The 27385-nt window shown below is 37.6% G+C and overlaps 1 protein-coding gene across 1 annotated transcript in view; it reads left to right on the top strand.

The window, feature by feature from the left end:
- The first annotated feature begins 6586 nt into the window (after nt 1-6586).
- The window catches only part of LOC119520119 (butyrophilin subfamily 2 member A1-like), a 36593-nt gene continuing 15794 nt past the window's right edge, over nt 6587-27385 (top strand). Inside the window, exons 1-6 of the mRNA XM_037817871.1 lie at nt 6587-6803; nt 11510-11857; nt 19567-19848; nt 21966-22079; nt 25849-25869; nt 27073-27093. Of these exons, the coding sequence (XP_037673799.1) occupies nt 6737-6803; nt 11510-11857; nt 19567-19848; nt 21966-22079; nt 25849-25869; nt 27073-27093 (853 nt within the window). The 5' untranslated portion in view covers nt 6587-6736. The remainder of the gene's footprint in view (nt 6804-11509; nt 11858-19566; nt 19849-21965; nt 22080-25848; nt 25870-27072; nt 27094-27385) is intronic.

Below are 27385 nucleotides of genomic sequence, written 5' to 3'. Positions count from 1 at the left end.
CAGAAAATTGGAAAAGAGCCCAGGACCTGGAAGGTTCTGGGAATGAAATGGCTCCGAGGCAGGACTCAGGGGAGAAGCACAGGTGACCCTCCCTGCCGCGCACCTGAGCCCGCCGGGGGCGCAGGGCTGAGCGCACAGGGCACGATGCCCACCCGGGAGGGCTGCATCCCCCAGCGCAGCGTCAGACCCCGCCTCACGTGGGCCGCTTCAGGCTCACCCCCACTCGGCCGCAAACGCGGGGAACTTTGCTCCCGAAGGGACACCTGGCTCATCACCACTAAGCCGGGAGCAGGTGGCTCTGAGCAAGCCGACTCGGCCTTGCATACACTGAAGGGCCAGATGAGGAAGGAAGAAAAGTAAGGTGTGGTTATGGATCACATAGTCTGATAGCAAAAATAAAACGGATTCTAAACTGCTTTTCATACTTGGCTTTCTGATTCAGGGTTTCCTTTAATTAAGTACAGAAACCTACTCAATCCTTTTTAAAAAAAAATTTAAAAAAAATTTAAAAGTGACTATTATATTTTTATTAACTAGGGAAGGAGCCAGAACCAACAGTCATGTGGGGCAGGTGGGAGCTCATGTGCAGAAGTGCAGTAGCTGCAAAGTCACCCAGTTCTCAGCATCCCACAGACAGGAGGTGCTTCAGTGTGCTGTGCCCCAGTAAGGGGACTGTGCCTCTTTGTTCTCCTTTTTACATTTTTTTGAGCATGCACAGATACAGCCTTCTATATCAATACAAATATTTTGGACTTAGGTGCCAAGCCAACAGCGCTCAGCTGCATGCTGTCTGCCCCATAAACTGAATACCCAGGGTCTTCTCCTAGAAAAAGCTGAGTTTGCAAGCTGCCCCAGCCCGGTGGGAAGCAGAGAGCCTCTCCGCTGAGAGAGAAGGAGCCACTCGGTGAAATAGCCCCTACCTGAGAGCCCATCCGAAGTCAGCCACCAGGCAATTCTGGTCGGTAATACACACATCCTCCTTTATAAGCAGTTACTCAACATTTTGCAAAGCATGCCACCTGGGTAGATACTGGGGATAAAAAGACAGAAAAGGCATACAGGAGCTCACAATGTCGTAAAAAACTGATGCAAATAAATAATGCTAGAAAGGGTGAAGGCTGTGATGGAAAAACATGGTATTGTTATGGGGAGCTGGAGAAGAAACTTTTAAAATACTCAGAGAGAAGCAACACTGAGGGGGTATTTGAAGGCTGTAGAAGAGTGCCTGCAGAGGAAAATCAGGAGAAAGAAAATGTACAGAAAACTGAACAAAAATAATCAGCCTAGCTCAGCATGACCTACGGGGGAGAGCAGGGAAATGGTGCTGAAATTACCACAGGGGCTGAATCAAGACGGGACTGGTGGGTCAGACCACAGGGTTGTGATTTTCTTTTGGAGAAGATGGAAGCTACTTAGGTGTGAAAGACCACAGGCCTGGATATAGAATGATTGAGTCTGGATTTCAAAATGATTGTAGTGTCGTGTGATCATAATTATAGTAACTTGGAAAGAAAGAAAAATCATTAAAGCTGAATGAATTTACAAAGAAAGAATTTGTAAGCACTCAGAGGTTGTAAAGGTGGATCATCGCTGCAAAAACTGAAGTTGCTAAGGAATAGGTTGAAGTGGAAAAGATTGTTTGTGTTTTCATAAAACACGTTTTCTGTGGGTTCTTAGGATGGATCTATCTATTGTATCTATCCAAGATGGATCTGTAATATACATCCACATGAATCTATCAATCATATATTTACCTAACCATTTATCCTTAAATGGCATGATTAGTTCTTTCAGTCAGAAATATTTTGAACTATTCAACAATGATTTATACCCTTTGATATCAGATCATTAAGCAGAACACATTTAGAACCATACAGAAAAAAAACTTCGTATGGATAGAACATGAATTAATCACTATTGAATCAAAATGTAATTCAAGATTCAACCACATTAGAAGATTATCCTGAAATCCAAACAGAAGATTTTAGGAGAAAGTGTCTATGAAATTTACTGTTTAATTATAATAAAAGAGGAGGCTCATTTCTCAAAAATAGATTATGCTGCTTATTGAGAACACCATAACTTGGAAAGAAATCGTGATTCTTCTAAATGTGGTTTTAAGCAAGGGCATGACATGAGATAAATTTCATTTGTAAAGTATCACTCATGCTTGCAGAGAATGAATTGCATGTGTCAAGAATTAAAATAGGAAAAACAGGGAACCAACAAGGAAGCACTGGCAAGAAATATTGGGACTTAGACGAGAAAAGTGAGTATAATGGATATGAAGAGAAAGGTTTGGAATTATACTATATTTTGGTGATAGATTGAAAGGACATACAGGTAGCCTACAAATAGGTATCAAGATGCAAAAATGGTTAGGAATTACCCCTGGATGGTGACCCATGGGTTTGCAAGGTGATGGTACATTTATTAACATTGAAAAAAGTATAAGAGGAACAGGTTGTGCATTAATATTAAGAGAAACAGGCTGTGGATGAATATTTATTTGTGTTTTGGCCAGTTGACATTTGAGCCTCCTACCACTCACTTTAATAGAGCTGTCCATAGTGCTTTCCTAGGAAGTTGTCCATTTCATCAGAATTTTCTTGCTAATCAGCATATAGCTGTCATAATATCCTCTCATTATCTCCTTTATTTCCATGGGGTGAATGGTTTTCTACCATTCCCACTTCTGAATTTGTTTATTTGTATCCCCTCTCTTTCTATTATTATTTTTTTTTTGTTAACCTAACTAAGGTTCCATCAATTTTACTGATTTTTTTTTTCAAAGAGCCAACTTGTGGTTTTATTGATTCTTTCTATTGTTTTCATGTTCTCAATTCATTTAATTCTGCTCTAATCTTTATTGTATCTTTCTTTCTGTTTTTGTTGGGCTTAGTTTGCTGTTCTTTCTCTAGTTCCTCCAGGTGAACAGTTAATTCATCAATTTTTGCCCTTTCTTATTTTTTAATATATGCATTTAGGACAATAATAATCCCTCTCAGCACCACATTTGTGCATCCATAAGTTTTGATATTCTTTGTTTTTATTTAAATTTGTCTCAATATATTTACTAATTTATCTTGAAATTTCTCCCCTTATCCACTGATTTTTTTAAAGAATGTTTTGTTTAGCCTCTATATTTTCGTGAATTTCCAGCCTTCTGCCTATTATTGAATTCTAACTTCATTCCATTATGATCCAAGAAAGTATTTTGTATAATATTAATATTTTAAATTTTATTTAGACTTGTCTGTGTCCCAACATGTTGTCTTTCCTGGAGAATGATTGATGAGAACTTGAGAAAAATGTGTATCTTGCTGTTCTGAGGTGTAATTTCTATAAATATCTGTTAAGTCTAGTTCATTTCTCATACTATGCAACATCTCTGTTTCCTTATTGATCATCTGTGTAGATGTTCTATCCTTTGATGACAATAACAGATTTGTCCAGTTCTCTCATCTATTTTGGGGCACTCTGGCTAAGCATATAAATATTTATGACATGTCTTCTTGATGAATTGCCCCTTTATTAATATATACTGTTGCTTTTATTTGTTTTAATTATTTTACATTTCATGTCTTCCTTGTCTGATATTAGTTTAGCTACCTCTGGTCTTTTATGTTGTTTTGTTTGCATAAAATATCTTTTTCCAATCTTTCATTTTCAACGTCTTTTTGTCTTTGTGTTTAAAGTGAGTCTATTGAATATAACATATAGATGGGTCCTGTTTCTTCACCCATTCTGCCACTGTATGTCTTTTTATTGGAAAGTTTAATCCATTAAACTTTAGTGTTATTAGAGTAGGGGCAGCACTTTATTTTTATTTTTTTAACATTATTTATTAAAAAAATAAAAAAAACAACAAAAAACATTTCAAACAAAACCAAAACAAAGGAATAAGAAAAACAATTAATCTTAAATAACTACACTTCTTCCAACATGTTCCTACCATATCCCCCAAAAATTGACAAACTATGGTCATTCCTGAACATTCCATAACATTAAGATTACCTCCGATAATTTATCGTTTCTTATCAGATCATCATTCCCACTTAAATATTTGCTGTCTATCACCAGGTCTCCTTCATTCTACAGGATAAAACATTTATTTTACATTTTTCACAGAGTTCACATTAGTGGTAACATACAATATGTCTCTTTTTGTGCCTGGCTTATTTCACGCAGCATTATGTCTTCAAGGTTCATCATGTTGTCATATGTTTCACGACCTTGTTCCTTCTTGCTGCCATGTAGGATTTCATCATGTGTATATAACACATTTTGTTTATCCACTCATCTCTGGAAGGACATTTGGATTGTTTCCATCTCTTAGTAATAGTGTTGCTATGAACACTGGCATGCAAATATCTGTTCATGTCATTGCTTTCAGATGTTTTGGGTATATACCAAGAAGAGAAACTGCTGGATTGAAGGGTAACTCTATATCTAGTTCTAAGGAATGGCCAGACTCTCTTCCAGAGTGGCTGTACCATTATACACTCCCACCAACAATGAATAAGAGTTCCAATTTCCCCACATCCTCTGCAGCATTTGTAGTTTCCTGTTAGTTTAACGGCAGCTTTTCTAATCGGTGTGAGATGATTTCTCATATTAGGGAGATATCTCCCTAACAGCTAGTGAAGCTGAACAGTTTTTCATGTTTTTTAGCCATTTGTATTTCCTCTTCAGTGAAATGTCTTTTCATATTTTTTGCACATTTTATAATTGGGCTGACTGTACTATTGTCACTGAGTTGTAGGATTTCTTTACATGTTCAAGATAGGAATCTTTTGTCAGATAAGTGGTTTCCAAGTATATTTTCCCATTGAGTTGGCTGCCTCTTCAGGTATTTGACAAATTCCTTTGAGGTGGAGATGCTTTTAATTTTAATGAGTTCCCATGTATCTATTTTTTCTTTTGTTGCTTGTGCTTTGGGTGTAGGGTCTAAGAACTGGCCTCCTAATACAAGATCTTGAAAGATGTTTCCCTACATTATCTTCTAGGAGTTTTATGTACTATCTCTTATATTGAGATCTTTGATCCACTTTGAGTTAATTTTGTGTAGGGTGTGAGGTAGGGGTCCTCTTTCATTTTTGGATATAGATACCCATCTCTCCCAGCCCCATTTCTTGAAGACAGTTATGTCCCAGTTCAGTGGTTTTGGGGACCTTATCAAAGATCAGTCAAGCATAGATCTGGGGGTCTATCTTCAAATTCTCAATTCCATTCCATTGGTCAAAATATCTTTCTTTGTGCCAGTACCATGCTGTTTTGACTACTGTGGCTTTATAATAAGTTTCAATGTCAAGGAGTGTAATTTCCCCCAGTTCCTTTTTCTTTTTTAGAATGCTTTTAGCAATTTGAGGGAAATATAACAAATTTGATAATTAGCTTTTCCAAGTGTGCAAAGTAGGTTATTGGAATATTGATTGGTATTGCATTGAATCTGTAGCTGTGTTTGTATAGAATTGACATCTTAATGGTATTTAGCCTTCTTATCCAAGAACAAGGAATATTTTTCCATCTTTGTAGGTCCACTTCTATTTCTTTTAGTAAAGTTACGTAGTTTTCTATGTATAGGTCTTTTACATCTTTGGTTAAGTTTATTCCTAGGTACTAGTCTTAAAAGCATCAAAGTCTAGAAATGGGCAGAAATGTGGAGGAAGCTAACCATGGGTCCAGAAACCACTTAGCATTGATATTTGTGCACTATGAGTTTTGCCATCAGTCTACATTGTAGTGGAAAATGAGAGAAAAAAGACGGGACTTCATGAGCATGTGCAGGACATTAGTCTGAAGAGATGGAATGTCTGGAATGTTGGGGTCAGTGATATAACTGTCTTATTTGGTCATGATCCATTCTGATGAGTTTTTTGAGGAGTTCAATGTGTTATATTTTCCTCCACATTGCTGATAAATTACATCTCTGATTCTTTTCATATTTGGATTTGGAATTCTCTTCCCCTTTCAGATTACCAAATTATTGCTTAAATGTCCTAAAAAACATTTTTATGTACCTGTTTTTGCTCTTTCTGTAATTTCTTATGCATTTTAATAAGACTTTTGATAAGTGTGTATGAGTGTTGGCTTGCCTTATGTTACCTGTAAAACTCCATGATTGTCTTCAGTTTGGAGTGTTTATTATGATGTTTTAGTGGTATCTCAATACATGACTGCTAATACAGGCTAGCATGAATTCCACAATGGATAAACTGGGCCCTATTTAAATGCCCAGTTTATTTAGATTTCTTCAGTGCACAGTCCCCATCTCTGTGGCATCTTAAATGTGTGGACATTTGGAGTGACAGCTTTTTCACTGGTGACACATGACCTTGAGGGTTGAATCACCTTGAACATAGTCTAGGACCTAGTAAAGCTGGCTGTGTGGAGCAACATGAGATGGTTGAATCCTGAGAGAAGACACTTGAAAAAGAAAGACCCTTTAAATGCAATATGGTTATTAAAATTCCAGTGGGGGTGGAATGCGACTAAACACACCCACACCCCACATGATCACCCTCGGTGATAGGCAGGACAAAGTGCACCTGCTGTTTACTTTCATATTTAAACGGCAGTTGGTGGAGAAAGGAAGAGGATCTAAAAATCTGCAAGGCGAAGTTCCATCGATATCCTTGGACAGCCAGGAGAGGCCCCGACCCTCCGTCCTTCACCAGATCCCTCTCCAGATGTGGACAAATGCTGGTAAAGGCCTCAGGGAGGTCCCTGTGAGATGGCTCCACCCTGCCTTTTTGTGAGAATCCTCCTTCTCCTGTTCATGTTTTCCCACAAAGGCACAGGTAAGTGGGAACTTTCAACTGGGGAGTGGATACTGAGCACATCACTGGTTCAAATGCCCTCCTCAGATCTGGACATTTCTATATTTTCTTATTGCTGATCTCTTGTCTGAGATTTCTTTATGGAGTGGCTTCCAAAAAACTGGAAATGCAGACAGCAATTGAAAAATATCTGGGGAAATTCAGTGCTCAAGTATGAGACAAGTTTCAGAACTCAGCACAAATCTCCCCTGCTCTGGGAACACTCTGGACATCCTCATCTCTCACCATCTCTACCTTTCCTGGGACCTGGGGGGACATTTCCCTGGTAGCTCTGCCATATTTGTCTCTCGTTTCCATTATTCCCAGTTAAAGCCTGGATTCAGCCTCCAGGAGAGTGGGGCAGGCAGACGGGCCACCCTGGATGAGTTCACTTGGAGAGTTGAACAAAGTGGGAGTGTTTGATTGTTTCATCAACTCAGGGGGATTTGAGAGAGAGCATATGTGAAAATTTTTGAGCATGGGAGAAATGTCTTTTGACCTCTCTCATATCCTTTCATCAGCAACTCAGTTAACTGCGTTCAAAAATATTAAGTGAGCAGGCATTACATCACCCTCACCAGTGTTTCTTTTATTTGTTTCTTAATCTAACCACTTCACTCTGCCTCAGGCTCCCCAATAACACTTATGTCCACATACTTATTTCTGTAAAACATTAACTCCCACATCCATGATCATTATAAGTACCCCATGTAATTTCTCTGACAGTGATAGCTTGGGCAAAGTACAGCTGCTTTCTGCTTTCAGTTTTAAAGGAATGAGTTGGCAGCAGGAGGAAGGGAGGTACATTTCAAAAGCTCCAACTGGGTTTCCTTGTATGATGACTTGTGCTAAGTGGGCAAGTGCGCTGAGGTTTCCTGTAGCTGCCCCTTTTCCTTCTCCTTTCCATGATGATGAGCTCACTTGGTTAAACAACTGATGTTCAATTTACAAGTAATTTGAACCCTATTATGTCACAAAAGTTGGCAGAATTATTTCTGTATTTTTAATTTGTTTGCTAGAACAACTTGAAGAAAAGTAAATTGCATTAATCCCATGGCAAAGTTGGCACCTTCCACTTATTGTGGACAAGAAGTGACCCAACTGGTTATTAGTGAACCTGTGGTACGTTTCCAGGCTTCTCTTATAAAAACATCTTCCGGTGAGCAGGAGGGTCAGAGGGCAAGCAGGTCAGGAAAGAGTAAGTGTCCAATTATTGGGGCACTTATGTTCAAATGATGGAATCCATGGAATAGTCTGATTAGTCGAAGGAAATGTTTATTTCAATGTGTTAATTTTTTGACATTCATGAATTTTAATTAGTGGTTCTGCAATACACTGTGGCCATGAGCCTTTTGTTTCTAATTTAATAGAGTTTAGAAATTTAGAAGATAATGCAGATACTGGTTGAAGACTATTTAGAATGCAAAATACTCCTTATTTAATACAATGAGTAGCTCATGGTGTATCTGCAGCTGCCTGGGTTATTGTGTTAACACTTCATATGATGTGTTCTACTTCTTTTTCTGAAATAATGACACTATATTTTTTCTCCCTGTCAACATTTCTTCTTTGGATATCTAATTTTGTTTCTTAATGCTTTAAGTGATTCAGATGTTTTAAAACTAATCTTTTAAATCTAATATTGATTCAAGTCTAAGCTTTCACTGCATATGATTATCCTCCTATGGAACTTGCCTGTTTTTACCTGTCATTGTTTTTTGTTTTCATTGAACTGATACCTGCTGATTTATCAGTGCCTGGCAGATTCCTTAGGTTTAGAGTAACTAACAGTTCCATTAAATTGAGAGGTTTGTTTCACCACTTTCATTTCTCTGTGGGAGATTGCCAGATAGATCCATCTCTCCACCAGCTCTTTGTTTATCTGTGGCTGCTAAGCGAGGCTAATAATCATGAGAATTTCAAGATGCAAGTAGTGTTCACTCCTGCCATAGTATCACCAGATGGTGATTAAATCCTCCACAGAAGACTGTGAGAAAGCTGAGCCTCCCTGCCCCCAGCTCACAGGACTGTGCATTAGAAGGTGCTCTCTAACACGGATGTCGGGAGGTCCCACCACCGAGCGAGACCCCTGATACCTAAACTGCTACTCCGTGTCCTTTTCACCTCCTTCTGTGGCAATTTCCATGATACACCCCACTTTTACACAGATTCACAGGTCAATTATGCCACAGAGAAGCCCCTCATGTAACAGATGAGGTGAGCTCCTGCACCATCCACGTGTCTCTAAACAGATCCATCATGTCCAGGTCAGGGGGTGCTAGCTTTCAAGGAGTCCAGGCTTCTGTTCTTTACAGGGCATTGTAAGGATGGGTTTTCCACATGGAGGAGTTGAGCAGGGTTGACGAAAATGAGCCTCTCTCACTGGAGAATTTACAACTATTGACGCCCTGACTGTCAACACAGGGCAGAACCTGTGGGAATATAACAAAGACTATTCCCCGAATTGAAAGTGTTGAGGGTCCACCCAATGGAAGACGGGGCCTTCTATAGGTGTGGATTCAGTCCCAGTGACAAGTTCTGGTACTCGCTGTTCATGCTGCTCATTCTGGTACTTCTCAGTCTCCTCTGGAAGCTTCTTGCTTCCATCTAACAGGTTCTTCTCACCATTTTCCCCACACTGATGGCAGGAGATCCTAGTAAAGTACATCCTCTAGGGTTTTGTTTTGAGCCAAAGAACTCCTTGATTGCCACTCTCTCATGCTTTACCCAACTTTATCCTTCCTCATAGCTTTCTTCAACATATTCATCTGCATACTGAAGAATTAAATTAGAACATCAGTGCCTAGAAAGTAAGGGTGTTTCTTTATTCCTGGAGTAGTACCTGACATAGGGGCTCAAAAATTGTTTGAGTTAAATATTTAATGGATGGAAAAAACAAGATCTGAAAAGAGAGAATAGAATCTGACTGTCTTACACTCTGGTTGGATGGTTTTTTGGCACTTTTGTTCCCCTGGCTGTACACAGCTTCCCTCTCCAAAGCAGTGGATGCCTTGCTTCCATATTGAAGGCCCTTGATCCAAAGAAGCAAAGAAATTCAAGCAGCCCAAATAGAGTAAATGAAAGTCACTTAATAATCTGAACTTTCCTGCCATATTTACAAGAACAAATGTTTAAAATATGAGGTTTGGGGGATGTTGCAAATTGAGATATTCTGTGTATGGAGGTTGTTTGTATACTAATATTATAAGGAAAACTATGATCATTCATAAAGCCTATACTCATACTTAACCTACAGATTTGTTTTAGAATATTTAGTTTATATATAATTGGCCCTTACTCATTTTCTAAATGGGAAAAATGTTACATGCAATGTCTATGTTTTCCTTAACACAGGTATTATTTTTAATAGCTTTATATTACTATACTGTGTAGTGCAATGTATTATATTATGTTGGTTTAAAGCAAGGATACATTTGTTTGCAGCATTATGCTTTTAATTTTGTGCCTTACTAATTATGTACTTTTGAGCAAGTAACTAAATTCCTTCTTCTTTTTTTTTTTTCAATATCAAGGGCTTGACTTTATTAAGTAAGGGGTTCCTAATTTCATATCACACATATTCTGTCCAAGATAACAAAGTCTCACATTATCTTCACTAAATTGTACAGTCAACATCACTCTCAATTTTGAAGAAAATATCAAAACTGAAACACCTCAAAGCTCTTATCAGCTCCTAGTTATTTATGCCAAGTATTTGTATGGTACTGTTAAGGAATTCCTATTAAATATAGTCTATAATATGCAATAGGTAGTTTTTCCCATATAGCATTCTATTGTTAACTCTTTTTTTTTAAAATTAAATTCAGTTTTATTGAAATACATTCACACACACCATACAATCATCCATGGTATACAATCCACTGTCCACAGTATGATAACATAGTTATGCATTCATCCCCACAATCTATCTGTGAGCATTTCCCTTACATCAGAAAGAACCAGAACAAGAATAAAAAATAAAAGTGAAAAAAGAACACCCAAATCATCCCCCCATCCCACCACATTTGTCCTTTAGTTTTTATCCCCATTTTCCTACTCATCCATACACTAGATGAAGGGGGTGTCATCCACAAGGTCTTCACAATCACACTGTCACCCCTTGTAATCTACATTATTATATGATTGTCTTCAGGAGTCCAGACTGCTGGGTTGGAGTTTGGTAGTTTCAGGTATTTACTTCTAGCTATTCCAATACATTAAAACCTAAGAGGTGTTGTCTATATAGTGCATGAGAATGTCCACAAGAGTGCCCTCTCGACTCCATTTGAAATCTCTCAGCCACTGAAGCTATTTCAACTAATTTTGCTACTAAATTCCTTCTTGATTCAAATTCCTCATCTTTAATATTAGAAAAAAAATTCTGTAATATATAGGGTTCTCATGAGACTGAATAGAATAGGAGTTCGAAATCCAATCCTTGGCAAGTAGGAATAAACAAATTTTATTTATGATTATATTACTGTTGCCCATTTTTAGGATTTTTAGGATTATGTTCCATTGTTAAAACTTGTACAGACACTGTAGTTGAGCACCTTCATTTTAGATCTATTTGTTTAAAAGCTCAGCATTTTAGTTGTACTTTTCTACTTCTCCTCTCATCAGGTGTTCACAACCATTCCCCCCACATTCCCAGGGCTGACTGTATCCTTGTCTTAACTCTCCCCCAGGGCAATTCCATGTGGTAGGACCGAAAGCACCCATCGTGGCCTTGGTAGGAGAAGCGGCTGTGTTGCCCTGCCACCTCAGCCCATCGATGGATGCTGAGGAGATGGAGGTGAGATGGTACCGGGACAATCCTTTTGGCCTGGTGCATCAGTATAACACTTTCCAGGCAGACATGTGGCAGCAGAGACCAGAGTACCGAGGGAGGACAGAGTTCCAGAGGGAAAACATCAGCACAGGGCATGTGGCCCTGGCGATCCATCACATCCGCCCTTCTGACGAAGGGCAGTACAGCTGCTTGTTTGAAAGCTCCACATTCTTCGAGGAAGCACGTTTTCAACTCTTGGTCACAGGTGAGCCTCTGGAATCTTTTGAAGAAACTGTATCATTTTTTGTCCAGTACAGTGTAAAATGTTGGAATAGATACTCATCTATATTGAGAGGTGGCTGAGTTATATATAAACAGCCACTGAGAATGCCAAGAATATTAGAGTTTAAATTCACCTAATTAATCTCTTCCATCTTCTTCAGGTTATGATAGAAGTATTTTTTCTTTGTCAACATTATTGTTTCAGGGGAGGAAAGAGCAGGGAGTCTAATACTTCCTATATCTAAAGGTTCCCAGTATATCCAGGGTGGATGAGATACTTTGGGGCATCCCTTATACTTGAATGCCCAAGGGACAAATGAAAAGCATTTTTCCTTTTTACTCTTAACCTATTAACTGTTAGAAAATGAGAAATGTTTACTTATTACAATGCTCTGCCCACTTTACATGGGCTAGTTCAGTTAATCCTGACACCAATCCCATGAGTTGATTTCTGTTATTATTCTCATTTTATTGAAAGGAAGTTGAAGCAAATTAAATTCTTTTCTTGTACACAGTTACTAAGTGTTAGCATGTACAAACCCGAACATTTGACTCTAGAGCATATCCTCATAACTGCAAAGTTGTGATGCTTCTCAAAGCTACTAGCTTCTGAAAACACAATTTCTCAGTCTCAGCACTGGAAGCCATGAGTATCCTGTTTAGGTCATTACATTCATCGGTGATGTCACAGTGTTTCTACAATCTCTGCTCACCTTTGCACATGAGATAACATTGGATAACTTTCCTTTATCACCATAATGAAGGATGGTTCAATCCCAGAAAATGTTTTCATAGTTTATGTTACAGATTATTTTGGTTGAGACAAGGCTGTGCTTCTATTCACTGAACTGCAAAACACTGTGTCATAAATGAGAGTTTCTCTGTAATGTTTGTTTCCAGGAGGAGCACAGAGCTCGAAAGTGTGTCATTTCTACATTCCTTTCATACTGATATTCTAACAGCCCCTCAGGGTGGACATAATCTTCACTTTTCTTATTTTTTTTTTTACTTTATTAGACTGGTAGTAGATTTACAGAACAATCATGAATAAACTACAGGATTCCCATACAGCACCACACTGACAACAACTTGTAGACAACAAATAGAAGATAGCACATTTTAATCAATGTACCGTTAATTAAATACCATGATATATCTTAGGGTTTTATAGCTGGATAAGTAGAAAAAATACTCAATGTAATCCTCTAGCTGGAAAATGCTTAGTACAGTCTTCAGTAGCCAAAAAAAATTAAAAAAAAAAGATTTATAAAGTCACTTCACTCGAGCAGCCTTGAGTTATTAAAAACCATTGTTAAAATAACTTGCTGTTGCTCTAATCTCAACAACAACAAAAACTTACTCTCTGTTCCCAGGAACTTTCCCAGCATTGCCTGCAGGAGAATGCAATGATATTACCATATAGTGTGACAACCAGTGCTTCCTCTTGAGAAACAAGCCTGAAAGAGGGGAGGACTGAAAGATGACAGGAAATACTGACCTAACAGCTTTTTCCCTTCTATTTTTTTCCCTTCTGCTTTCTTCCGGATTCTAGCTATTTCTCTGTCTGTTTGGCATTATAAAAGCCCAAACCACTCTTCTCACTCTGAACCAGTCTTGGAAAAATATTTTTTCCCTCCAGTTCCTTGTTAATGCATCTTCAATAAGCTCACCTTCTCACCAAGGCAAAAAAATTGCATCTCTGTTTGATGCAGTATCAGGCAGACCTGATATTTAGGACTGTGTTTTCTGAAGCTAACTTCATTCCATTTTATGGCTGAATAATATTCCATTGTATGTATGTGCCACATTTTATTTATCCATCCATTCATTGAGGGACACTTGGGTTGCTTCCATCATTTGGAAATTTTGAATAAAGCTGATATGAACATCAGTGTGAAAATATCTGATTGAGTCCCTCCTTTCATTTCTTTGGGACATGTACCTAATAGTGGGATGGCTCGGTCATATGGTTAATTCTGTACATAGCCTTCTGAGTAACTCAGAATTCTCTTCCACAGCAGCTGCATCATTTTACATTGCCCTCTGAAATAAATGAGTGTTCCTATTTCTCTACATCCTCTCCACACTTGCTATTCTCTATATTATATAGCAGCCATTCTAATCAGTATGAAATGGTATCTCATTGTGGTTTTGATTTCCATTTTCCTGATGACTAATGATGTTGAGCAGCTTTCATGTGCCTTCTGACCATTTGTATATCTTCTTTGGAGAGATGTCTAATCAAGTCTTCTGCTCATTTTTAATTGAGTTGTTTGTCTTTTTATTGTTAAGTTGAAGGGTTTCTTTATATATTCTGCATATTAAACATTTATCAGATATGTTGTTTCCAAATATTTTCTCCAGTTGTGTAGGTTGATGTTTTAATTTCATGATAAATTGCTTTGAGGTGCAGAAGCTTTTCATTTTGGATGAGGAGCCATATATCTACATTTTTCTTTTGTTGCTTTTGCATTGGGTTCCAAGTTCAAGAATCCATTGCCTAACACACAGTCTTGAAGATGCTTTCTTCCTGGAGTTTGATAGTTCTAGAACTTGTGTTTAATTATTTGATCCATGTTAAGTTCATTTTGGTATATGGTGAGAGATAGGGGGTCTCATTCTTTTTTTTTTTTTTCTTTTTTTAGAAATGGAGATCTAGTTTTCACAGTACCATTTGTTGGAGAGAATATTCTTTCCCAATTGAATGGTCTTTGCCATATTGCAAAAAAATCAGTTGTACATAAATGTGAGAGTTGATTCATGAGTTCTCAATTCTATTCCATTGATCTATATTGTGTACTTGTGTCACTACCACATTGTCTTGATTTCTGTGGCTTTATAATAAGTTTTAATATCAGGAAATGTGATTCCTCCAAATTCATTCTTCTTTTTCAAGGTAGATGTAGTTATTTGGAACCATTGATCCTTCCATACAAATTTGATGATTGCCTTCTACATTTTTGAAAAGAAAGTTGTTGGAAATTTCATTGGAATTGCAAAGGATCTAGAAATTGCTTGGGGTAGTATTGACATCTTAACAGTATTTAGAGTTCACATCCTTGAACACACAATGTTCTTCCATTTATTTAGGTCTTTTTGATTTCTTTTAGTAATGTTTTGTACTTTTTTTTGTACAAAGTCCTTTCGATCCTTGGTTAGATTTAGTCCTTGATATTTGATTCTTTTAGTTGCTATTGTGAATCAATTTTTTTCTTAATTTTTTCTTCTGATTGTTCATTGCTTGTGTATATAAACTGCACATTTTTGGGATTGATCTTTTGCCACTTTGCTGTACTAGGTTGTTAACGCTAGTAGGTTAGTTGTAGATATTTTGGGACTTTCTATACTAATCTAATTTCTATACTCATATATTGATGAAAGTGGTGTATTGAAGTCCTCAACTATTATTTTTAAGACATCTATTTCTTCCCTCAGCTTTTCCAGTGTTTGCCTCATGTATTTTGGGGCAATCTGATAAGGTGCATAAGAATCTGTGGTTGCTATTTTTTCTTGGTGGATTGCCACTTTTATTAATATGTGGTGACATTGTTTGCCTCTTGTAATAGTTTTGCATTTAAAGTTCATTTTGTCTGATATTAGTGTAGCTACTCCAGTTCTCTTTGGTTATTGTTCACTGGAATATCTTTCATGTTCAACCTGTTGGTGTCCTTGGCTCTAAGGGGAGCCTCTTGTGGACTGCATATGAACGTATCATACTATTTTTTAGCCATTCTGCCAATTTCTGTCTTCTGATTTGGAGTTTAATCCATTAACAGTCAATGTTATTATTGTAAAGACAGTACTTGCTTCAACCATTTTATCCTTTGGTTTTTATATATCCTATCTTATCTTTGCCTCTTTATCTACCCTTTTACTTACCCTTACTGATAATCTTCATTTTTACACCCTCCTCTAAGCCTCCCTTTCCTGTCTTTTCCTTTCATCTGCAGAATGCCTGCTATTATTCCTTGTAGGGCTGGCCTCTTTTCAGCAAACTCTGACAGTTTCAGTTTGTGGATATTTTTAATTCTCCCTCAGTTTGAACGGCAGTGTCCAGATAAGGAATTCTTCACTGGCAGTTTATCTCTTCCAGTACTGTGAATATATCACACCACTGACTGATCTCTTCTGTGGTTTCTGATGAGAAAATTGTTGAGGAATGTTTGTATGTGATGTAGCACTTTTCTCTTGCTGTTTCAGGGTTCTCTTTTTATCTCTGGAATTTGACATCCTGGTTAATATGTATCTCAGATTAGGTCTTATAGGATTTATACTGCTTGGAGTATGCTGCACTTCTTGGGCATGTATCTTTCTTTCTTAAGAGTTTCAGCATTTTCAGCCATTATTTCCTCAAATATTCTTTCTGTCCTTTTCTGTTTTTCTCTCGTTTTGTGACACTCATGATATGTGGCTTGTGTGCTTTGTGCTGTCATTCAATTCCCTGAGACCCTGCTCACTTTTTTCCTATTCTTTACTATCTATTCTCTGTGAGATTTTGATTGTCCTATCTTCTAATTCATTGATTCTTCCTTCTAACTGTTCAAATGTGTTGTTGTGTGCCTCTAGTATCTTTTTAATCTCTTTTATTGTGCCTTTCACCCCATTAATTTCTATTATTTTCTATTTACTTTCAAACTCTTCTTTATGCAAAGCCAATGTCTGCCTAATATTCTTTATCTTTCTAGCTATGTTTACCTTCACTTCCTTGAACTGATTTTGCAGATTTAACTGTTTTGATATATATGTGTGTATATATATATATATATATATATATGTATATATATATATATATGAAGGTTGAATTTGTTCCCTTGACTGGGCTGTATCTTCCTGCCCTGGGAACTATTTTAGTAGGGCTTGTTATTTTTTGCTGTTATGTAAACATCTAATTATCTCAGAGAATATATTCTGAAGATCAGTTTCTCTCTCTTATCTAATGTTTTCTTTTATTGGCTCATATTAAGACTTTTCTTTGACACTTGGACAAATTTACTGAGTCCTTTAGAATTGCCGTGTTTAGCTGATCAGAAGTTTTCGGCTCTTTTTCATCTGATTCTTGCTCTGCAAATGCAGTACAATTTTTAAGATTGCACTATTTGTGCAATTGTTTCACCCCCATGGGAGAGCTTCCTTTCCTCTGTTCCTTCTCCAGGAATGTTGACTTGTTCTGTTTGTTTTTGTTTTGCAGCTATAGTTCAGGTCACCCTGAAGATGGCATGCCCATGCCAGTTTTTCTCAGCCAAAACAGTGCCAGGTACACATGAAGGGGTGTAGAACAGCTCCAGAGAGCCCTGAGGAGAGGGTCTGGAAAGAGGCCAAAAAGCCTTTTGTGTGACTCCCCAAATCTGCACTTTCCTGGCCGGCCCAGCAGATGGTGCTCTTCAGCAAGCTTCCCAGCAGCCTTAAGGTTGCTCTGCATCTTTAAACATCCAACACCTTCACACCTGTTTGGGGCAGGTTGCAACAATGTCCAGCATTCCCTGTCTGGAACAGGCTAAAACTACAACTTAAAACTGGAACCAGCAATCCTAATTTTCTCGTCAAAAGCCGTGATCTGTGACCATGTGTCTCTGTGTTCTTGGGGGAGAGGCTGCCCCTTCTCTCTCCATGCAGGACACTGGACTGAGATGGGCAGCCTGAAGAGTGTGGGATGTGTGCCGGCAGTCACTGCTGGGTGCATTACTCAGTTTTTTTTGCAGTGTCTCCACCTCTTTGTCCCATTCTTTCTGCAGCTCCCCTGGTCTCCACAGCCAAGAACAAATTGTTTCAGAGAGTTTCTGCCTCTCCCTTAACAGTTTTTGGAGGAAGAGTGAGTGCTGTAGCTCCCTACTCCTCCTGCTTCCCCAGGTATCCCCTCCTTGCACAGATTTAAGAAGTTTTTTAAAGGCTTTGTTCAGTCTGCCCGCATTCTCCTCTTCTTCATCAGCGTTTCCTGTATTTCTATCCTCTTCCTTTGGATGGTCCATCATTTCCTGTTTCTTTGTTTGTCCTGTATTCTTTTGCTGTGCACTTTACATTTTAATATTTTAAAATGGTAATTTTGGATTTATTCCCATGAATGCCCACTTCTTGGTTTTGTAACAAGCTGGTGACAAGCCCGGATTTCTTGAGCTTCAGTCCTTCTATCAGGAAGCTCTGCCCAAGGCAAATGCAGTGTGCAGGTCTTAACCTGCTTTTCTGGGCCTCTGTCATGTCCTGAACTTTTGCTTGTAAGTTGTTTTGGAGTTCCCTGTTTCCTGGAGACAGACTTCCCTCTTGCAGTTTGTTTAAGCCATCAGGCCTTTTCCCCAGTCTGTCCACCTCTATAGTTTTTTGCACTCTTTTCATTGTCTCAAGCTGCTTTTGCCAGGAGGGCAAATTATGGGAGTAGGGGAACTCAGGAAAGTACTTTACAAAGTCAGCCTTCCCTAGGAAAGACAGGGCCAGGGACAAAATTAGGGGATGCAGTCTATCTCCAAAGTGTCCTGGGCAGGGGATCACTAAGGACCCCCAAAACTGAGGTTTCTCAGTCTGCCCAGCACATGCAGCCCTTTAGCTAACTGTCAGCTAACTGCCCCCCCAGCTCTGTGGAGGTGTCACATCTAAGTCTTCACCACCATTGCTCCTTCCCATGGAGGGTTAAAACAATGGCTGTCCCCCTCCTTTGTCTGGGCATGTTGAAACAATAGTTGCCCTCAGATTTGGATACCAAGTGATCCTAAATTTCTTATCAAGACTGTGATGAGTTATCAGCCATGTTCATCACTGTTCTTGAGGAAAAGAAATTTTATTTCCATTTCTATCACCAGCAGCTATCCAGGGGCTAAACCCCAAAACACTCTGGCATGAGAATGAGGGATGGACACTATAATAATAATTACAATTGTTTATTGTAATTTATCAGCCTCTTCCTCCCACTCTTTCCTGGATGCGGAAATGAGTTCTCTGACGATCAGAGTTTTATATGTGTTTTGGAAAGTTCCTGCCTGTTTAGTAGTTGTTTTAGTAGGACTGAGTCCTGGCTGACTACTCCACCATCTTACCACACCCTTCTTTCACCTTTATTTTTGAAGGCAACTCTCTGCCACATCTGTGCCCTTAAGAAGGTGAAAGAGTGGTTACCTGCTGCTACTTAAATATAATTAATACAAACTAAATTTTAAAAGTCAACTCCTCCGTTGCACTAGCCATATTTCAAGGGCTCAATAGCTACACAAAGCTAGTTCTATACTAGTAGTAGGACTTAACCACACTGATATAGAACATTCCCAAATCACAGGAAGTTTTGTTGAAAAGAACTGCTCTAGAAGAAAGGGTTAATGGATAGTCTAGGGACAACTTGCAATCTACCTCAGAAAAACACAAACTGATGCTTGCTCTTAAGTTCACAGTCTGCACCTGGGTTTATAGGGTGTTCATCTATTTAACTTGAGGAATCATCAGATAAAATTACAAGCAACATTTCAAAGAGATGGGAGAAAAAGAACACAATTGATTTATCTGCTTGGTATCTGGGTACTTTTTAAAATGTTGATATAGCTTATTTAACTTACAACTCTCCCAAATCTTTGAGGTCAGTGGTTTTTACCCCCATATTCACAAATAAGAGAGTCAAGATTCACAGAGTTTCATTGATAAGCACAAGTTCAATTGGTCTTATGAAATGTAATAAAACCCTTGAAGAAGTGACTTTCTCTCCCGCTTATTTCTCAGTCTCAGGCACAGCTCCTCACATTAACATTGACCATGGTGCACACAAAGGGCTGGAGCTCACCTGCACGTCCACAGGATGGTACCCAGAGCCCGAGGTGCAGTGGAAGGACCTGCAAGGAAATCTTTTGGCACCTGCCTCTGAGACAAAGACACCAGAGAGCAATGGTCTGTTTCGTGTGGAGACATGTGTCCTGCTGGAAGACATCTCAGAGGGAAGTGTGACCTGTTACATCAGGAACCCCATCCTCAGAGTGGGAAAGGAGGTGCACGTTTCCCTGACAGGTCAGTTTCCTCCAGGTTCAGTGCTCTGAGGGATCAGGAAGGTATAATGGGCAAAGACTTACAACCAACAGACCCAGAAGGATGTTCTTGTTCATCCATTTGTAATATTTATGTGCAGAGTTATTGAAATTGAATTCTTGTCCTGTTTTGTATCCCACTATATTCAGACAAATGCTATTATTTTAATGTATTAAAATGCATAAATGTGCTAAGGCATTCAAAAGGCAATGAAGTATTTTGAAGACTCTGTCAAAGTCCCTTTCATCCTTCCTGTAAATCAACCTCTGAGGGAAAATCGTTCTTAAGTACACTGTATGCATTCTACCATCTTGAATTCTACCAACTACCAGCTTTGTGACCTGGGGCAAGTACTGACCTTCCCGTGCCGAGTCCCCAGATGTTATATGGGAATAATATTAGTGTCTACCTCATAAAATTGTTACAAGGATTAACTGGTATAATTCATATCGAAGGTAGAGAAGAGCTCAGACACCCCAATCTAACCCCTATACATACATAAAATGATAGTTCAAAGCAAAAAAAAAAAACAAAAAATAGCCCAAATGTACCCCTCTCTCTAGTTGTTTTCCTTAAGAAGGGATGCACTGCAGCCTGTCCACAATCTCTTCCTTATCTTTCTAACCTCATATTTTGCCCCTCCCTTTACTCCTCAGCCTCTTTCCTCTTGTTTCCCTCTGTTTTCTTGTAGCTAAGTGTTTCCCACCAGTCCTCCAAGACCCAGCCCTGAGAAATCCCTGTCCAGTAAGCCTTCCCTGACCCAGTCTGGGTTGTGTCCCTTTCTTTATCCTTAGATTATTTTCATTGTATGTTTCAATATACTTCCAGGTAGAGTACAAACTTTTTGAGGACATTGTGTCTTAATTCTTTTAAACCTTCTTACTTAGCAAAATACTTAGTCCAAAATTTATTTTTGCAAAATGGATAAATAAAGGAACATTGCATGACTTTTACCAAGAAGTTAAATGACATTTCTTAATTAAGATAATTAAAAATAGAAAATAAGGTTTTAAATGAGAAGGAGAGAAGAACAGGTATCAAAGAAGTAAATGTATGGTTTTAAAGGCAGAGTCAAAAAACAAAGAGGAAGGGAAATAGTCAAAGTCTTCTAGTTTTTTTTTTTTTTTTTATTATTGTTAAGAAAGGAGTTAAGGAACATTTACAACAGGATGATGAGTCTGGACTGAGAAAGGCAAAATCAGTACCCATGAGTCATAAAAAGAGAACACTCTTGAAAATCCAAACATGGGAGATGAGATGGGAAATAAAAGTTTCTTCATATTTATAATTTTTAAAAAATATTCACAATTAACTGTTGACACATTTACAAGCATCTTGTTGGAATTTTGAGTGAATTTATCCTTGAATGAGGGTGTCCTTGTTACCCCTTTTGTGCCAACATTAGTAAATATAATAATATTGGGACCATGTCATGATTACTTGTTTAAATTGCTAATGGTCAGTTGGCCATCCCAGAAGGATATTGCAGTGAACTAGAACTCTATCTCTGGGACCTGAAGTATGAAACATGTTTGGTTTATCAATCCAAAACCTTCACAGTCCCTCATTTAATATTATGCATTACTCCTCTCTACTCTCATTCATCGACATATTGGATCACATACAACTATGTGTAAAAAATAAATGGATAGAAAGGACACAGAGCAACATCAGGGGCACAATAGGTGGAAAAAAGAAAATTTTATGGAAGGAGAGCTTGTATTGTTAATCTGTAGCATTTCATTTTTAATGAGAGAATTATATGTAATGAATATAATGATAAGTTAGCATTTCTGAAGTCTGGATGAGGGGACATGGGAGTTGGTTACATTATTTTTATATATTTAGCATGTTTCAAATTTTCGTAATTATTAAAATGAGCTTCCAGGAATTCTGCATGTTAGAGAAGAAGTGAGGGACAAGAACTTCCCCAGGATTTTTTAATTCAAATTCCTTAGAATTATCTGAGTGATACATAGAATCTCTACCTCCATCCCCCAAAAAATATCTGAGGGGAGAAAACATCTGGGGTTTCATCATGAACAGCCAAGTCACTGCTGCGAAACTGGGTCTCAAATGGCACAATCCTTGTTTTCCAGATGCCTTGTTCCCCAGGGTCTCTCCTTGGCCAGTGGTCCTGCCTGTTGTTGCAGTTCTCCTGCTCATCGGTGTGATCCTCTCTGTTCTACTAGTGCGTGCTAGAAAAAAAAAAGGTAAATGGGGGTCGGGCCCCACTTGTGAAGGAATCAGAGGATAACTGCCATTGAAATAAAATCAGCCATGGACTGTAGAATATCTTTAGGATTTGATATTCAAAAGAAAACACAGGAAGAGGAATAAATATTGCACCTGCATAGCCTGGATTTGGCATATTTGTCAGATAATAGAGGTTGCCTGGCCAAGGTCAGCTATCTCATCAAGAAAAGAACACATATACTTGGTTCATTGGTGAACTGCCACTTAAATTTGCGGGTGCAGGAACTGGTTATGGGTGTGTACGTATGCATGCGTGTGTGTGTGTGTATGGGTGTATCGATGCACCCAGAGATGATCAAATGCCCTGTGACATTTCTTGTTAACTGAATTCCTAGTTCATAATTAAGCTATCCTTTCCTGTTATCAAAATGTGAATGGCCTCTGTTTTCAGGGGCGAGAGAGTGGGCTGGATCAGTAATCAAATTATTTATTGGTGAGCATCAGTGAGAAGATATTAAAAAGTTTGCACCCAAGCATGACCTGCCTGTGCAAGCCACTCTCCCAGGAGAAAACACTTCCTAAGAGATCCCATTTATCTGTCCTCTACTTCATTTACTTTCTTCCAAGCACGGCTGGGCACTCATAGCCCTTGGCTTTGCTGTCCCTCAATTTTCCATGTAGATTCGAAGCTCTTTGGGCAAATGATTTCTTCAAAAGTATTAATGCCAGTCTACATCCACCCTTGAGTAGCTATTCCAGTGAGTGGGATATGTTTGTATCTATTGGCTGAATGAGTTATCCCATTTCGTGTATCTTGAGTGTGACCGCTGGCCAACATGATTTGCATCACCTCCTCCTGAAAGAGGTGAAGTCAGTAATCAAAGGTGAAGAAAACCAGTGTTGGAAGAGGTGTATACTAATGTGTTAAAGTGCTACTCTTTCCTCCTTCCAGTCTGTGCAACACTGATAGTTCACCTGCCCCTTAATAAATCTACGATCAGACACCCCTCAAAATAGTCGCTTCACATAATTTGGTCAGTTCAAGTGAAAAAATGGCAATTGCAATGATAGATATTTTATGTGAAAGATTTTCTTTTTTATTTTAAGGCAGAAATAAGGTATTTGGCTGCTTGAGCAAATGGCAGTAGCATCATATAAGGACAAGAGTGGGGACTGGTTGAAGAAATTGGCAAAATGGGCCAGTTTCTTAGAAAATAGGCTAATTTAATGTCACCCAGGATCATACATCCCAAAGAATTAATCCAAATAACCATTTTTTTTTTGCATTCTATCTTATATGATTTTATTTTTATTCAGCAATTATACTAACCTAAGCTGACTGCAGAGGAAAATTGATTAAATATTTGGCAAAAACTACACACACATATATATGACCAAATTGTTAGTAATTGTAATACAGGTAAAATAGCTGGTCTTCCTCTTGGAATAACTAATCTTTCCATTAAAACTCATTGCTTTGAGTCCATGTATATATTTCTTGCAGCAAACAACAAATTAATCCCACAAGCAGATATGATTAGTTACAAGATTGATTTCTCAAAGAAGAAATTCTATACCTCAAAGTAAAAGACACCCTCAAAAGAGGTTTTTGGTTTGTGTGTGTGTGTGTGTGTGTGTGTTTGGTTTTGTTCTATTTCTTTTCAATAAGACTGGATTGATTGAAGCTTACCTGTAAACTTTAGTAATTTAAGTTTGTGTTATTCAGTGTAAAACTGTCTAATTTGGAAAAAATGTAGATTATGAAAAACAAAGTTTTAGGCACTGTTCAGAAAATAAACAAAACCACAAACTGAAGTATAAACCTATGTGTCATTTAACACATATTTATTGAGCAGCTCCCATGTGTCAGGAACCCTTCTAGGCTGCCGGCTGCCACAAAAAAAAAAAAAATCCAGAAAAGACACAGTATGCTGCCTTTAATATGCAAAGCACAGTGTCTGGCCCATAATCAAAGCTCTATTGAAGTTAGCTAGTATTGTTGTCCTTCTACTCCTTATTTTTAAATTTTGACAGTTTGTTTTGTTTGATGTTCCACTTTTGCTAAAATTGAGAAGAGGTAGCCTGTGTAAAATGTATTTGGGAAACCATGTTTACTTCTTTGCAATTGCAAAACTTGTTTATATTTGGAGATTTCTTTCTAACCCAAACTGACTTCCTAAATTTTGAATCCTGACCACATACATCAAATATCAAGATTTGAATTTTTACTTGTCATTTGAATTTTTACTTTTAATTTCTCCTGAGGTTCTGGATGTCTTCTGGGGTGGTGAAGGCAGGTTGCTTGTTTCAGGCTGATCCAAAATACTGAGACCTCCCTGCCCAGAGTTCACTGACCCTGTCCCCTTGGCTCAGGGCTCAGACCTCCTGGGTGACCTTGAAGATTTATTTTTCATGAATATCCTGTGGTGAGCCTCTCATAATCATCAGAATGTCTGCTGGGGGCTGATTTAGTGAATGAGGCAGTGAAATTCCAGATGATGGCTTAATGGGCAGTTTATAATCCTGAGGAGTCTAGAAACCTCCCCTAAACTTATGACTTAAAGCCTGTGCTGTATTTTTTTCCCCAGCCCCCATTTTCATATCTTGGCTAATATTTTACTTAGACATTTTGGCAAGATTTCTGAGTCAGGAATGATTTTGTGGCAATTCTTACAAACAATTGCTGGTGATTGTGGATTTCTCATTGACTATTATTTATCTTATTTGCTGTTATGTTTTGGTTTTGCAGAACTTTTCTGGAACAGAAATGCATAGTATTAGTTCATATCTTTGGAGACAAAAGTATCATAGAATCATCATATTCAATTTACTAAGATTAACTATTTCACATTCAGTAGTCTGTAAATTCTTCAAAAATGTCTATACACATGATTAGTTCCTGATGAAATTATATGACTAGGCTAGTTTCTGCTAACAATTTGAATTTTAAGAAAGTCACACAGACATATACTTTGAAACCTTTTCCCAGTTAATGAAATATACTTTAGGTTTAATGGCCATATAAAAAATTGGGTACTCTTTTATGGTTTAGAAATCAAGTGATTTATTTGTCCCTTATTATTTAAAATAATATGTATTATTTTTTATTTTGTATGCAGAGAGGCCTACTGAATATACAAATACCACATTTTTGCTTTATATGTACTTTGAATTTTCATTTGATATTTTAAATTGTTTAATATGCTTATCTATGAATGATTCATCCTTATACTTTGATATGATCTTATGTTTACACACATTATCATGTATTTTAATCACCATCCCCACAATATGTTTTAATATATGTGTTTGCTTATTCTTACAGATAAAAGGAATTATTTTCCCATCTTACGAGGGGAAAAAAATCTCAAAAAATCTTTCACCAGAGTAGCATTCAATGTATAAAATTATCAGGGAACAGTTGGCATATTTACCATAGTTAAACTACTCACACAACATATTTTACATCATCACATTTATGCAAGTGCTTGTTTCTCCTAAAGACTGCTGTTAGTTTTCTTCAAGTCTGCATATATCTTTAGTATTATCTTTAAATATTTCTTATTTTTATTCATATTGTGAGCTGGAAGTATTGTTAAAATAATCATGAAATTGCCTATTATTTGGTATGTAAAATGTTGTTGAGGAGATTTAATTTTTTAAAAAATATTAAAGCAGATTTCTTGTTTTTGTAAATGACATAGCGTCTTTCCTGGATTACCTGCAGGTAGCATAGGGAGATACATTCTAACACATTTTTGTTTTGGTTTATGTTTCTTTATACAGAAAAAAAAAAAGAAGAGAATGGTAAGTAAAAGTTGTTTTCTTCAGTAATCTTCAAACCTTTAAAATCCAGTAAAATGTCATACTTGAATTTCGAAATTATTATAACATGATCAAAATCCACAAGAAATGACTCCTGATGATCTAAAATCATATTGAGAGATCACTAAAATGTCTTTCTTCTATTATAAAATGTAACTGTAAATTCTTCTGTTACTCACAAGTGTTAGCCTTAAATGGAGGTCAAGATGTGTCAGCTTGTGCTATGAGAGGACACGGAGCTTCTTGCATTGCCCCATGCAGTTGAGACCAGTAACTCCTTGCACATACAGTAAATGACTGCCTGTTACGTGATTGATACTTGGGAAATAAGAAAGAAAAAAATAAGGAAAAATTCCATGGCCTTAGGTATGTTGCTATTTGGGGATAGATATACAATTACATTTACAAAATCAATGTAAAATTAATACTCTTAACAGTTGCTGTGGGAGAGGGTACATGGTGCAGTAAGAACATATAGTAGAAGGATTTGGCCCAGCTCTGAGGTCATAGATTTCCTGAGGAAGTGCTAAAGGATCTGGGATCAGTGGTAATAAAGGAATAGATCTTCACAATCACAAATTATATTTATTCTGTCATCATTATATAAATCCCAGAGACTTTTATCTATTTAATGAAAATATTTCCAGTGAAAGAGAGAAGTCCTGTGTAATTCAGTGGTTCCTTTCAATTTTCATTCTGTCATTCATTTATCCATTCATCTATTCATTTTGGCTTATCTACAGGCAGAGCAAAATAAATGATAATTTGACTGGTTTTTAACAGAATAGCCTCTGGATTCAAATGGTTTGGAATTAAATTCCAGGTCTATCACTTAGTAGATTCATGATTTTGCAAAATACTTTTAATCCAAACCTAAATGGATGAACATAGTCTATTTCATTTAACTCTGTTATTTCTGTGAATAGAATCAACTGGACCATTTGACTTATCGTGAGTGCATACAGGTATCATCGGACTGAATTATACTGTTCTCACATGCTCTCTGTAGCTATGTTGATGTAGACTATGGTGGTCCTAACTAATCATAAAATGTTGGAATATCACCAATGCCATATGACCCAAAATCATCTACTTCTAAATGTAGACTGATTAAAGTATTTTTGATATTTGATACAGCACTATTATCTCTATTATATGCTAATTTTTGTTTGTTTGTTTCTTCAGCTGAACTCTCAAGAAAATATGGTAAGTTTTAATTTGGCATTTTATATTTCCCTGGGTATTAACTTTTTTGGAAGCCAAATACATGGATAAGCTGAATAACACAGTCACGTAGCCCTTGTTCAGGAAATGGTGATGGGCTAAATTTATACTACCCCTGATGTTAGAGGCATCAGACTTTCACTAATAAGTAACAGTTACCTGGTCCAGGCTCCATTCACGAGAGTCACTGGAGCAATAATATTTTGACCTTCAAAGATAACCCTCCATCCTCACATAAAGCTCCCAGGGCACGAAGCAGAAACCAAAGTGCATC

This window comes from Choloepus didactylus, chromosome 24, assembly GCF_015220235.1.
Source record: "Choloepus didactylus isolate mChoDid1 chromosome 24, mChoDid1.pri, whole genome shotgun sequence".
NCBI lineage: Eukaryota > Metazoa > Chordata > Mammalia > Pilosa > Megalonychidae > Choloepus > Choloepus didactylus.
This window is presented reverse-complemented; position numbering and strand designations above follow the sequence as displayed.